Source organism: Ruditapes philippinarum, unplaced genomic scaffold (genome assembly GCF_026571515.1).
Source record: "Ruditapes philippinarum isolate M1 unplaced genomic scaffold, ASM2657151v2 ctg90_1_1_1_1, whole genome shotgun sequence".
Classification (NCBI taxonomy): Eukaryota; Metazoa; Mollusca; class Bivalvia; order Venerida; family Veneridae; genus Ruditapes; species Ruditapes philippinarum.
The window spans coordinates 23,448-37,457 of NW_026864022.1; the positions used below are offsets into that span (position 1 = coordinate 23,448).

General features: G+C 33.2%; 1 protein-coding gene across 1 annotated transcript in view; it reads left to right on the forward strand.

Moving 5' to 3' along the window:
* The first annotated feature begins 1,875 nt into the window (after positions 1-1,875).
* The window catches only part of LOC132724147 (excitatory amino acid transporter-like), a 31,802-nt gene continuing 19,667 nt past the window's right edge, over positions 1,876-14,010 (forward strand). The window contains exons 1-6 of the mRNA XM_060708969.1: positions 1,876-2,151; positions 3,284-3,358; positions 4,733-4,855; positions 9,810-9,894; positions 10,519-10,561; positions 11,168-11,273. Coding sequence (XP_060564952.1) covers positions 1,995-2,151; positions 3,284-3,358; positions 4,733-4,855; positions 9,810-9,894; positions 10,519-10,561; positions 11,168-11,273 — 589 coding nt within the window. The 5' untranslated portion in view covers positions 1,876-1,994. The remainder of the gene's footprint in view (positions 2,152-3,283; positions 3,359-4,732; positions 4,856-9,809; positions 9,895-10,518; positions 10,562-11,167; positions 11,274-14,010) is intronic.

A 14,010-nucleotide genomic window follows, 5' to 3' on the forward strand; every position in this document is an offset into this window, starting at 1 on the left:
GATTTATGGTGACTTTTCCAGCTTTATTGTTATAGTCACAGAGCTATACATGTAAAGTTATATTTCTCTGTTATAATGAAACACTGATGAAAGAAAATCTCAGATTTACTCGGGCATTACTTAAGGCACGGCAGAGTTGCTGAGTTTTGGTACCGACCTTGATCTTGTTGGCGAGATTCGAACCAATACTGGCGGTATAAACGACCTTAACTCGATCACAAACAGCCTGAGAGTCTTACTTTATTTTATCTTATGAAGTATCTTATTATAATGGTAGTGGTGTGATGCCAGTCGTGATTTTCCATGATATAATGTTTTTAGAAAGAGCATCTTATTAACAACATAAGGGATCGCTGATTCGTTCCCCATTATATTCCCGCCCAATTATCGGCAATCGATGTCTCAAGTAAAAAGATAAGTTTTAATTAAATGCATTTATGCATCAAAATTGTCATGGAAAAATATAATTTTGTACTAAACACAAATTATTTTCATTCATCTACATCGTATACTTGTTTATCACGGGTCACTAATAGAATGAGCATACAAGCTCCAAAATATTGACACTAATTACCTCCCCTTATATACCGCTTTTGCTTGGTTGGCAAACTAACAGTATAATTATACATATAAACCTTTACTAACTGGATGTTTTAATAATACGATGCCCTAATTTAACCAGCAGCTGTTTTGTGTGTTATGAACCTTTGGTAATTATAAGAGTAATTTTTTAAGCACGGCTCTAAATCTATTTATGCTGTGACTTTACAGGCAGCATATACAATATAACACAATGGTATGAAAAGTTCAAGGGCATGGTGTACTATAATCTCCGATTGCGAATTTTCTCCGGAAACCTAATAAAGATATGCAACTGGCTAGCAATTTTCGATATTCGATCATAAATAAGCTGGAAGGCCCATAACTCTGTTGGAACTCGGGTACTCCATACAGCATATGGGACCAATTAGACAAGACAATGCTACATACAGTGTAACCCGACAGAGCGGGCCCTTTGTACATCAACTACCTCAGTACAACAACAGTGTAAAATTTCCCTCTGTGTATCAACTACCTCAATACAAAAACAGTATAAAATTTCCCGATTTTCAAGAAATGTATTTAAACAGTATTCATACACCGGAAAAGTCGTCTAAACAAATAAGGATGCTTCTTATATTCATTTGATAACAATGACTATGAAGTTGAAATGGGGCGTATTAATAATAATGTCTGTTTTCTCGGTGAGAATATTACATACAACGTGTGTGACATGCAGGACTCAAAACGGCCTTGTATAAATCAAAAGATAAGATGTATGTAAATAAGTTTTTATATTAAAGTGAATCCGAGACTCGATCTTTAAAAGAGCTATGATTTACAAAACTTGCGTATTAAAATGATTACTAAGCGATGCTTTAACGCTAAATATCTAAGACTAAGATTTTGACCAAAAAATTATATCCTTTTTCCAAATATTGATCTATTATAGCTTCTGACCTGATTAAATTTATAGGAACATGTTTCTGCGAAGTTTGGTCGAAACTTTCTAAGCAGTTTAGGATTTAATAAACATTGTGGATAACAACGGCATTTGAAGGGACATTAGATGACCTCATTAGTTATTTTGCAAAAGTAAATTCAAAATGTATGGGTATATCTTTTTTTGTAAATTATGTAGGTGAACTTGAACTAATTAAACGACATATATATAACAAAAGTCCCGACGTAAACTACGTTCAACCTCTTGCCAGCGAAACACGCGACTAGCGTTATTTCACTGCAGTTGTTGAAAAACCAGCATGCATGTTTGAATTGTAACGCGCGGAGGTCATTGCGGAAAAAACAGTGCCGCACATAGTATAAATAAACAATTCAAAGTAAACAATTTACCAAAACATCACAACGGCCGCGATATTGTGCTGGATTTTAATAAATACAAATAAATAAATATTTTAATTACATTAAATATTTTAACGTGGTAGTAAAACGTAATGGAAAAACAAAATTCGTCGGGGAAGAATGCGATTTTCAGAATTTTGAAAAATAATCTTTTAGTGGTTTTAACTATTATTGGTGTGATATTCGGCCTAGCTCTAGGATTTGGTATACGAGAGGCCAGCCCGTCGGATGACGCCATCATGTGGATAGGTAAAACTAAAGACCATATTTGTTTATTTGTTTTTATTTCGATAAATCAAGAGAACTTACCGTGACGATGACATGTCTATAGATGCCAACGTTAAATACTTGACTATTCATTGTTAATTTCCCTACTCACTATAATTTGACTAATGTTAATTTGACTATTCACTGTTAATTTGACTTTGACTTTTCAATGTTAATTTGACTAAACACTGCTAATTTGACTATACACTGTAATTTTCACTATTACTTGACTGATCACGGTTATCTTGACTATACACTGTTAATTTGACTAATCATTGTTTATTTACTATACACTGTTAACTTGACCTTTCACTGTTAACTTGACTATACATTGTTACCTTGACTGTTCATTGTTAATTTGACTAGACAAAATAAACAATGATTAGTCAGTATACTGTACTTGACTATACACAGTTACCTTGACTTTTCACAGTTAACTTGACCTTATAATACAATTTATGACATGATTTGAGTCAAACCTTCGGAGACATAAATGCAGCTGCAAATAGCGTTTCATAAATGTCAATAAAATAATTTTATGGCAAAATAGTTATGTTGTATTTTAGATTTAAATCTAAATTACAAGAATTTCTTTCTATATAGATTACCAACTAGATACCAACTATAGGTATTACTCTAAAAGCAGTCATAGAACAAGATGACGGAAATATTGAATGCATATATAAATAAATAGAGGATATTCAAGTTTTTTTTTTCTTTATTTTCATCGAGTGGTATGAAAATAAGCATCATATAGAGAAAAACTTTCTGTTCATTGTGTATATTTTTCTTTTTGATATTATAATTTGAAAGATTTCGCCTCAAATTTTTTGATTCGTAATTTAAAAGAAAGTAGTCCAGCAAAACACCAGTGAAAATACGGAAAATATGTTTCACTGCAGTGAAAAATAATTTTTTTACAGTGAAAACACGAAAAATGAAAATACGCATTTTATTTCATTACTATTTCTCAATATTTCATTTATAAGTATATAATAAAATATGCATTTTTCTACAATTATACATTGAAAAAAAAATAAATGTTTAATTTATTGCGTAAAAATATTTAGAAATATTTGCATATAATTAATTTCTGTCATGTTTTTTTATTTAGGTTTACCTGGCGAGGTTTATATGAGAATGTTGAAAATGATGATTTTACCATTAATCATTTCTACAGTTATAACAGGTAGAATATATTGATCTGTTCGATTTCTTAATATAAAATTAAATTGTACGTCATAAAAATCGCTACTTTTCGGTTCTTTCCGGCAAACTCCGGTAAAAGGAATTCAAATAAATAAAATATTGCAAGGTTCTATTTTCTACGGGAGCATGGAGAGGACATAGTCGATTTATTTTAATAATCTGTGGGAACAACTTATTTGTCGAAGTATTTTTTATTAATCTGTGGGAACAACATGTTTTGTGAGAAAAATCTTTTTTTATTCTGTGGGAACAACATATTTTGTGAGAAAAATCTTTTTTTATTCTGTGGGAACAACATATTTTGTGAGAAAAATCTTTTTTTATTCTGTGGGAACAACATATTTTGTGAGAAAAATCTTTTTTTAATCTGTGGGAACAACTTATTTTCTGCTATATTTTTTTCAATATCTTGTTCCCTCAAGATAATAAGTTGAGCGAACAAATTAATTATGTTGTTCCCACAACATAATTCAACCAATCAAATTCTTGCATCTTGTTGTCAGAAAAATGGATAGAGATGTTTTTCTAAACATTTCTTCTACCATTATTGCAATTGTGTGCAAATGGCGACTTTTTAAAAAGGGACTTAACTTTGCAGTCACTCTTTGTGGCAATCGCTATTTTGATTGGTTGAATTATGTTGTGGGAACAACATAATTAATTTGTTCGCACAACTTATTATCTTGAGGGAACAAGATATTGTAAAAAATATCGCAGAAAATAGTTTGTTCCCACAGAGTAAAAAAAAGATTTTTCTCACAAAATAAGTTGTTCCCACAGAATAAAATTTTTTTTTTACTCAAATTAAGTTGTTCCCACAGAATAAAAAAAGATTTTTCTCACAAAATATGTTGTTCCCACAGAATAAAAAAAGATTTTTCTCACAAAATATGTTGTTCCCACAGAATAAAAAAAGATTTTTCTCACAAAATATGTTGTTCCCACAGAATAAAAAAAGATTTTTCTCACAAAACATGTTGTTCCCACAGATTAATAAAAAATATTTCGACAAATAAGTTGTTCCCACAGATTATTAAAATAAATCGACTATGTCCTCTCCATGCTTCCGTAATTTTCTATATTTTCATGAACTGTGTTTATGAAGGCATGTTTTATATTACATTTCTATTCTGTCGAGTTATGTACTTAACTATAGTGTAATATAGGACACTCATAATAAAATTGTTAAATAGCAATGTTGTCTACACGTTAGTCATCTTAATGTACATTCTTCAAAAGGTGCATTGAAAGTTCATAGGAAAATCCCCAAAAATTCTGAATTAATTTTTTTCTGTCGAGATGATACTCGGTTTAGACATTTTCTGACTAACTACATTAATTACTCTTATTTTAGGTACGGCTGCTTTAAATCCAAAGTCTCAAGGACGTATCAGCATGGTATCTGTGACGTTTATTGCCATAGCAAACACCGTTCCACCAGTCATAGGGGCTGTAATTGTCCTTCTCTTGAATCCAGGTATGTACCGGACACATACTTATAGAAGGATCAATCGCAAATTCTCGGCCATTTTAATGATAATTTCGGCTTAAGATTATATGATTATTACCTGAAGTACCATATGATGAAACGAAAATGTATACACATGCATAAATAAAATTAAAATATACACGAGTATTTTAGTAAAAATCCATGACAAATTAAATAAGTCGCCCATTAATTTTCGGAGTCAAGTGTAATACATGTAATTGCGTTTCGTATAAATAACTTTAAACGTTTTGCATCTTCTTTTTTCATTTGAATATAATTATGCTAATGATATGTCAACTTTATATCCAGCAGAAGAGCTGTTTGACATAACTCCACATGTCACGCAACATGATTTCACTAGCATAGTTTGTAGGGGATAAACTTTTTCACTGTCATGGTTTGTAGGGGATACACTATTTCACTGTCATGGTTTGAAGGGGATAAACTATTTCACTGTCATGGTTTGAAGGGGATAAACTATTTCACTATCATGGTTTGTGAGGATACACTATTTCACTGTCATGGTTTGAAGGGGATACACTGTTTCACTATCATGGTTTGAAGGGGATACACTATTTCACTATCATGGTTTGAAGGGGATACACTATTTCTCTGTCATGGTTTGAAGGGGATAAAGTATTCCACTATCATGGTTTGAAGGGGATACACTGTTTCACTATCATGGTTTGAAGGGGATACACTATTTCACTATCATGGTTTGAAGGGGATACACTATTTCTCTGTCATGGTTTGAAGGGGATAAAGTATTCCACTATCATGGTTTGAAGGGGATACACTATTTCACTGTCATGGTTTGAAGGGGATAAACTATTTCACTATCATGGTTTGTGAGGATACACTATTTCACTGTCATGGTTTGAAGGGGATACACTGTTTCACTGTCATGGTTTGAAGGGGATACACTATTTCACTATCATGGTTTGAAGGGGATACACTATTTCTCTGTCATGGTTTGAAGGGGATAAAGTATTCCACTATCATGGTTTGAAGGGGATACACTATTTCACTGTCATGGTTTGAAGGGGATAAACTATTTCACTATCATGGTTTGTGAGGATACACTATTTCACTGTCATGGTTTGAAGGGGATAAAGTATTCCACTATCATGGTTTGAAGGGGATACACTATTTCACTGTCATGGTTTGAAGGGGATACACTGTTTCACTGTCATGGTTTGAAGGGGATACACTATTTCACTATCATGGTTTGAAGGGGATACACTATTTCTCTGTCATGGTTTGAAGGGGATAAAGTATTCCACTATCATGGTTTGAAGGGGATACACTATTTCTCTGTCATGGTTTGAAGGGGATAAAGTATTCCACTATCATGGTTTGAAGGGGATACACTATTTCACTGTCATGGTTTGAAGGGGATAAACTATTTCACTATCATGGTTTGTGAGGATACACTATTTCACTGTCATGGTTTGAAGGGGATAAAGTATTCCACTATCATGGTTTGAAGGGGATACACTATTTCACTGTCATGGTTTGAAGGGGATACACTATTTCACTATCATGGTTTGTAGAGGATACACTATTTCACTTTCATGGTTTGAAGGGGATAAACTATTCACTGTCATGGTTCGTAGGGGATAAACTATTTCACTGTCATGGTTTAAAGGGGATAAACTATTCACTGTAATGGTTTGTAGGGGATAAACTATTCACTGTCATGGTTTGTAGAGGATACACTATTTCACTTTCATGGTTTAAAGGGGATAAACTATTCACTGTAATGGTTTGTAGGGGATAAACTATTCACTGTCATGGTTTGTAGGGGATAAACTATTTCACTTTCATGGTTTGTAGGGGATATACTATTTCACTGTCATGGTTTGTAGGGGATATACTATATCACTATTACGGTTTGTAGGGGATATACTATTTCACTTTCATGGTTTGTAGGGGATATACTATATCACTATTACGGTTTGTAGGGGATAAACTATTTCACTGTCATGGTTTAAAGGGGATAAACTATTCACTGTAATGGTTTGTAGGGGATAAACTATTCACTGTCATGGTTTGTAGAGGATACACTATTTCACTTTCATGGTTTAAAGGGGATAAACTATTCACTGTCATGGTTTGAAGGGGATACACTATTTCACTGTCATGGTTTGTAGGGGATACACTATTTCACTGTCATGGTTTGTAGGGGATAAACTATTTCACTGTCATGGTTTGTAGGGGATAAACTATTTCACTGTCATGGTTTGTAAGGGGATAAACTATTTCACTGTCATGGTTTGTAGGGGATAAACTATTTCACTGTCATGGTTTGTAGGGGATAAACTATTTCACTATTAAGGTTTGTAGGGGATATACTATATCACTATTACGGTTTGTAGGGGATAAACTATTTCACTTTCATGGTTTGTAGGGGATAAACTATTTCACTTTCATGGTTTGTAGGGGATATACTATATCACTATCATGGTTTGTAGGGGATAAACTATTTCACTTTCATGGTTTGTAGGGGATAAACTATTTCACTTTCATGGTTTGTAGGGGATAAACTATTTCACTGTCATATGGTTCGTAGGGGATAACCTATTTCACTGTCATATGGTTTGAAGGGGATAACCTATTTCACTGTCATGGTTTGTAGGGGATAACCTATTTCACTGTCATATGGTTTGTAGGGGATAAACTATTTCACTTTCATGGTTTGTAGGGGATATACTATATCAGTATTACGGTTTGTAGGGGATATACTATTTCACTGTCATGGTTTGTAGGATACTATTTCACTATTACGGTTTGTAGGGGATATACTATATCACTATTACGGTTTGTAGGGGATAAACTATTTCACTTTCTTGGTTTGTAGGGGATAAACTATTTCACTTTCATGGTTTGTAGGGGATATACTATATCACTATTACGGTTTGTAGGGGATATACTATTTCACTTTCATGGTTTGTAGGGGATATACTATATCACTATTACGGTTTGTAGGGGATATACTATTTCACTTTCATGGTTTGTAGGGGATATACTATATCACTATTATGGTTTGTAGGGGATAAGCTATATCACTATAACAGTTTGCAGGTGATAAAGTATTTCACTGTCATGGTTTGCAGGGAATAAAATATTTCACTATTATGGTTTGAAGGGGATAAAATATTTCATTATTATGGTTTGAAGGGGATAAAAATATTTCACTATTATGGTTTGTAGGGGATACACTATTTCACTATTATGGTTTTTAGGGGATAAACTATTTCACTATCATGGTTTGTAGGGGATACACTATTTCACTGTCATGGTTTGAAGGGGATACACTATTTCACTGTCATGGTTTGAAGGGGATAAACTATTTCACTGTCATGGTTTGAAGGGGATAAACTATTTCACTGTCATGGTTTGTAGGGGATAAACTATTTCACTATCATGGTCCGTAGGGGATAAACTATTTCACTATTATGGTTTGTAGGGGATATACTATTTCACTTTCATGGTTTGTAGGGGATAAACTTTATCACTATTATGGTTTGTAGGGGATAAGCTATATCACTATAACAGTTTGCAGGTGATAAAGTATTTCACTGTCATGGTTTGCAGGGAATAAAATATTTCACTATTATGGTTTGAAGGGGATAAAATATTTCACTATTATGGTTTGAAGGGGATAAAATATTTCACTATTATGGTTTGTTGGGGATAAACTATTTCACTATCATGGTTTTTAGGGGATAAACTATTTCACTATCATGGTTTGTAGGGGATACACTATTTCACTGTCATGGTTTGAAGGGGATACACTATTTCACTGTCATGGTTTGAAGGGGATACACTGTTTCACTGTCATGGTTTGAAGGGGATAAACTATTTCACTGTCATGGTTTGTAGGGGATAAACTATTTCACTATTATGGTTTGTAGAGGATACACTATTTCACTGTCATGGTTTGTAGGGGATAAACTATTTCACTATCATGGTCCGTAGGGGATAAACTATTTCACTATGATGGTTTGTAGGTGATATACTATTTCACTTTCATGGTTTGAAGGGGATACACTATTTAACTATCATGGTCCGTAGGGGATAAACTATTTCACTGTCATGGTTTGTAGGGGATAAACTATTTCACTGTCATGGTTTGAAGGGGATATACTATTTCACTATCATGGTCCGTAGGGGATAAACTATTTCACTGTCATGGTTTGAAGGGGATGAACTATTTCACTGTCATGGTTTGAAGGGGATAAACTATTTCACTGTCATGGTTTGAAGGGGATAAACTATTTCACTGTCATGGTTTGAAGGGGATACACTATTTCATTATCATCGTCCGTAGGGGATAAACTATTTCACTGTCATGGTTTGAAGGGGATGAACTATTTCACTGTCATGGTTTGAAGGGGATAAACTATTTCACTGTCATGGTTTGAAGGGGATAAACTATTTCACTGTCATGGTTTGTAGGGGATAAACTATTTCACTATCATGGTCCGTAGGGGATAAACTATTTCACTGTCATGGTTTGAAGGGGATGAACTATTTCACTGTCATGGTCCGTAGGGGATACACTATTTCACTGTCATGGTTTGTAGGGGATATACTATTTCACTTTCATGGTTTGTAGGGGATAAACTTTATCACTATTACGGTTTGTAGGGGATAAGCTATATCACTATAATGGTTTGTAGGGGATAAAGTATTTCACTGTTATGGTTTGCAGGGAATAAAATATTTCACTATTATGGGTTGAAGGGGATAAAATATTTCACTATTATGGTTTGAAGGGGATAAAATATTTCACTATTATGGTTTGTAGGGGATTAACTATTTCACTCTCATGATGTCAGGGTAGATCTACCAAATTTTTTTATCATTATGTGTGGGGGATAAAATTAAGTCACCATAATGACATGGGGGATACATGTACTCTGGTTCCGTTTTACAGGGTCTAGTGTGAAGAAAGCTCTTACTGAGCGTAAAACCAGCTCGCGTGTCATGCAGACGCAAGATATTTTTGCGGACCTAATCAGGTACCAGATATGTTTCTTTTCATTTCTGTTATGTTGGTGGTTTCTTTGTTGATGTTTTTTCTTTCTTTTCTTAAAAACATTCCAAATGGATTAGTTGACCATTATGCCATTGGAGACATGTAATATTTTTGAATATCAATAATTGTTTAAAACAAATCGCTTTGTAAAGATAGAAAACTATTTGTTTAAAATAAAGCTTAAGGGAATGAAATGAAAATGAGACGTAAAGGGACTGCTTGTCAACAGAAGTTCTCATGGCTTATTTTCGATGACGTCATGTTTGTCTGCGCGCGCAAATATAAATGAACAATGCCGGTGTTCAGCTTAAAATGCATATCTATAAGATTTTCTTTTTAAGAATAGCGTATTTATAAAAATGTATAGGGTTTTATTGATTACATATGGTACATGTATGTACTGATATCGACAATTATACAATTTGTTTGGTGTTAAAGGCGTTTGGAGCTAAGCAGCTCTGTATCTGTGAACAATGAACGTCATTTTGATTTTCTATATATATGCACTTTCATGTTGATAAAAATACGAATATTCTGCTATATTTAGTGATGTTTGTAATGATTTTATGCAATGATTAATATATGTTTGATATAATATTATTTTCAGAAATCTATTCCCCGACAATTTGATAACTGCTGCGTTTCACCAGGTTTGTAAATGTGCATCATTAATATAATGATGATTTTCTCTTAATTTTCAACTAAAATAAAACGATAACTAGAAATTGCAGTGATCAGTTCATGTTAAACTAACCTTCACTATGATTTGCAGTCCTGAATTGTGATTTAAATTCATTTTCTTTGGGTTCGGTAGTAGGATATCATTTTTTAAAAGACATAACAAAAAAGTAATAAAATGGCGCCTATAGATGGACTTAAAATGATTATGATTGGTGTCAATGATCTATAACTGGTCTCTTATTTCTAGTTTTCAAATTTTCTTATCATATTTGTGTAGCGTAACAAGTTTTCCCTTCTAATTTGTAAATAAATTCTTGCATTTGCAGCTATTTGTATTTCCGGCCATAGCGAACATCACTGGGCATGCGCGATTGTTCGTCATATCCGGTTTTCTTCATTAACATACATTTTATATATCTTAACGGGTTTTGGGTACACATTTAATCTTCCTTTTTCTTCACAGATGCTGTCATCAAATTTCAAAAAAGGTCTTTCATTAATTTCGTTTGATATGCTCTCGTTTTTAGCATGAACTTAATTGAATAACTATTAATAGTTGGCTTCAATAATTGCAGACGATAACAGAGTATGACGAGGTAATGCTTTATGATGAAGCAAACGACAATAACGTAACGGCTATCGTCAAGAAACTCGGGAAAACCAATGGCACAAATGTCCTAGGTATGAATTTTGATACTTACTCACTCATGTGTATGTCAAGAAGGTATGAACGCCAAGAAAATAGTTCTAAATAAAAAAGACTTACAGGCAGAGAAAGTACTAAATTAAAAGTGTATATCCTCGCCGGATAACTTTTACATTTCCATTGAGTGTCATTTATGAAAAGTCTACATTTGAACTGGATCTACTTTCTTTGCAATTTACCTAGTTTTTACCTCAACGTTGTGAGTTCGAATCCCGACAGGGACTTTGGATCCTTTTATGTGAGGAAGCTATCCAGCTAGCTTACGGAACGTCGGTGGTACTACTTAGATGCCCGCTCGTGCCTGAAATAATACTCGGAAGGGCACCTTAGGTCTTCCTCCACCAGTAAAGCTGAAACGTCGCTATATGACCTATACTCACGCGAGTGGAACCCCATATGTATATCGGTAAAAATTATATGTGAATTACCGCTGCACCAGATGTGAAGCATAACAACAGATGTGACCGTAAAAATAGGTCAATCGCAGGGTATGTTTTCATCTTTTTAAACATTTATTTAAAATTCAATGCTTTTTTTTTTAAGAAAATCGATTCTACCCTCCTGATTCTCCTCTATATTACCCATTTTTGTTTTGGATTTCTATGTAGTCTTCATTGAGCTATTCTTTCCGTCGTGGGTTCTGGTGTGTCCAAAACATGCAATGTGAATAAAGAAAATGTCACAAAACGGACTCAAAAAGCAGAGATTTTACGAAATCTCACTAAAACCGATGCTTAACATTCAGACAACTCCTGATTTAAACATTTATTGAGATTTGGCTGCAAACAAAGAGAATCGCTGCTCAAAATTGCATCTGAGCTCCATATGTGCTGAAGAGATCTATATGTGCATAATATAAAAATTAGCAACATAATTGACATTACGCCAGAGAAGTGATTGCTCTGCCCACTGATTCACGTGACCCGGTCATTCAGAACCTTAGACAAAACACGGTACCGACGTTTACAGGAAACTATTATGCCACTTAAGTGACTAATGAATTTACCTTATATAAATTGGTATATATAAAATTTTTAATGCTTTTCTTGGATAGTTCAATGTATTATGGAATTTAAAAAGCAACAGATAACTGTATTCATGCATTAATTATAAATAAAACGTTTGGCAAAGATCGTGTTGTATTTCTCGCTGACTTCAATGAAGATGTTTTTGACTAAATATAATTTTAGTTTACAAATTCAAAGATAGTTAAAATTGAAGTAGCGGAACATATAAATAGTAAGATTATATCAATAACACAGTAACCTTTACAAATGACACTAGAGTTTTATGTGCGAAATCACTAATATACATGTATAATGCATTTGTGCATAAAGTGGGAGCATTGCCCTTGCATAACTTTGTATATTATATGTATAGTTGTACATTAGATATGTTTCCTGATAAAACGCAATATAATTCACTTCAAAATAAGTTTCGCATACACCAGATGGTGAGACCTCGGTTTTAAATCAAAACGGTGATCACCTATGATGTTTTTTAAGCAGATGTATCTAGATATTTAATCTTAATTCAATGAGCTTTTATAGAAATATTTAGGTAGGATAATTTCACATTAAATATTCATTGCATATCCTCTCATTCTACTTGCAAGTGCTTTTTCTACTGCAGCATTTTATTGACACTATGTTAAAAAGGAACAAAAAATGTTATATCAGGCCTTATAATATACAATGTGATTATCAATTGACATAATTGTAATAAAGGAAGGAATAAAGTATTTGTTTAAACTTATTCGTTGTTTCATTTCATTGTGGTAAAGCTAGGCTTCATAACCTCTGATCCCCATCAAAATTCCATTTTATTTCGTTCGACCCTTAAGGCAAACGCATTTTTTTACTTGGGTACCATATGTCGTTTTTCATGGAATGGCACAAACGTGTCACATTGAAGGTGCCATGATAACCGCCATATGAACACATCTGCGGAATATTTCAAAATTCCATATTTTACCAGGACATGTTAAATACAGTAAACTCCGCTTAGAACGCACTCATTGGGACATTCAAAATCTGTTCCTTATATCCGGAGTTCCTTGTAAGCATATAGCGAATTAGTTCCTTGTATCAGGAGTTTTTATAGCGAACAGATTTACATATAACGAACTGATTGTTAAACATTGTCCGCCATTTTTAAGGGCATTTGATTAAGAATAATCATTTATTTCTTTTTTTAGACACAATACCCGAGAGCGTATATTTTGGAATTTGAAAATCCTTTGCTATTTCAGTTTTAGTTTTACTCTCTTTCTCAATTTTTCATAAAACATCATATTTCGTTTCTTAACTCACTGCACTGTGCTTTTCGTTTTCTTTCAATGAATAAGAATAGACAAGATTTTCCATTTTTCTTCCTTTTATATTGAATATCTTCTATTATATTTTAAGGGTGACTTTAACTAATAACATATATATTTCTTTTCATTTCCATCAAGCATACTTTGTAGTTTTCTATGGATTATGTTTGCAAGCATGCGTGATTATGTTGAAAACCGATAATTATTTTACTTGAGCAAACTATTCAAGAAAAGAAATTATAAAATAAAGGGAATTACCGTTTTATCTTTGTGACAAGAACACAAGCTAAAAATATCCTAAATAGAAAACTATTACATACTTCTATACAAATTCATTTTCATAAATTGAATTACATACAACAATAAACGGTACATTCCGCGAGTTTTATTCCTTG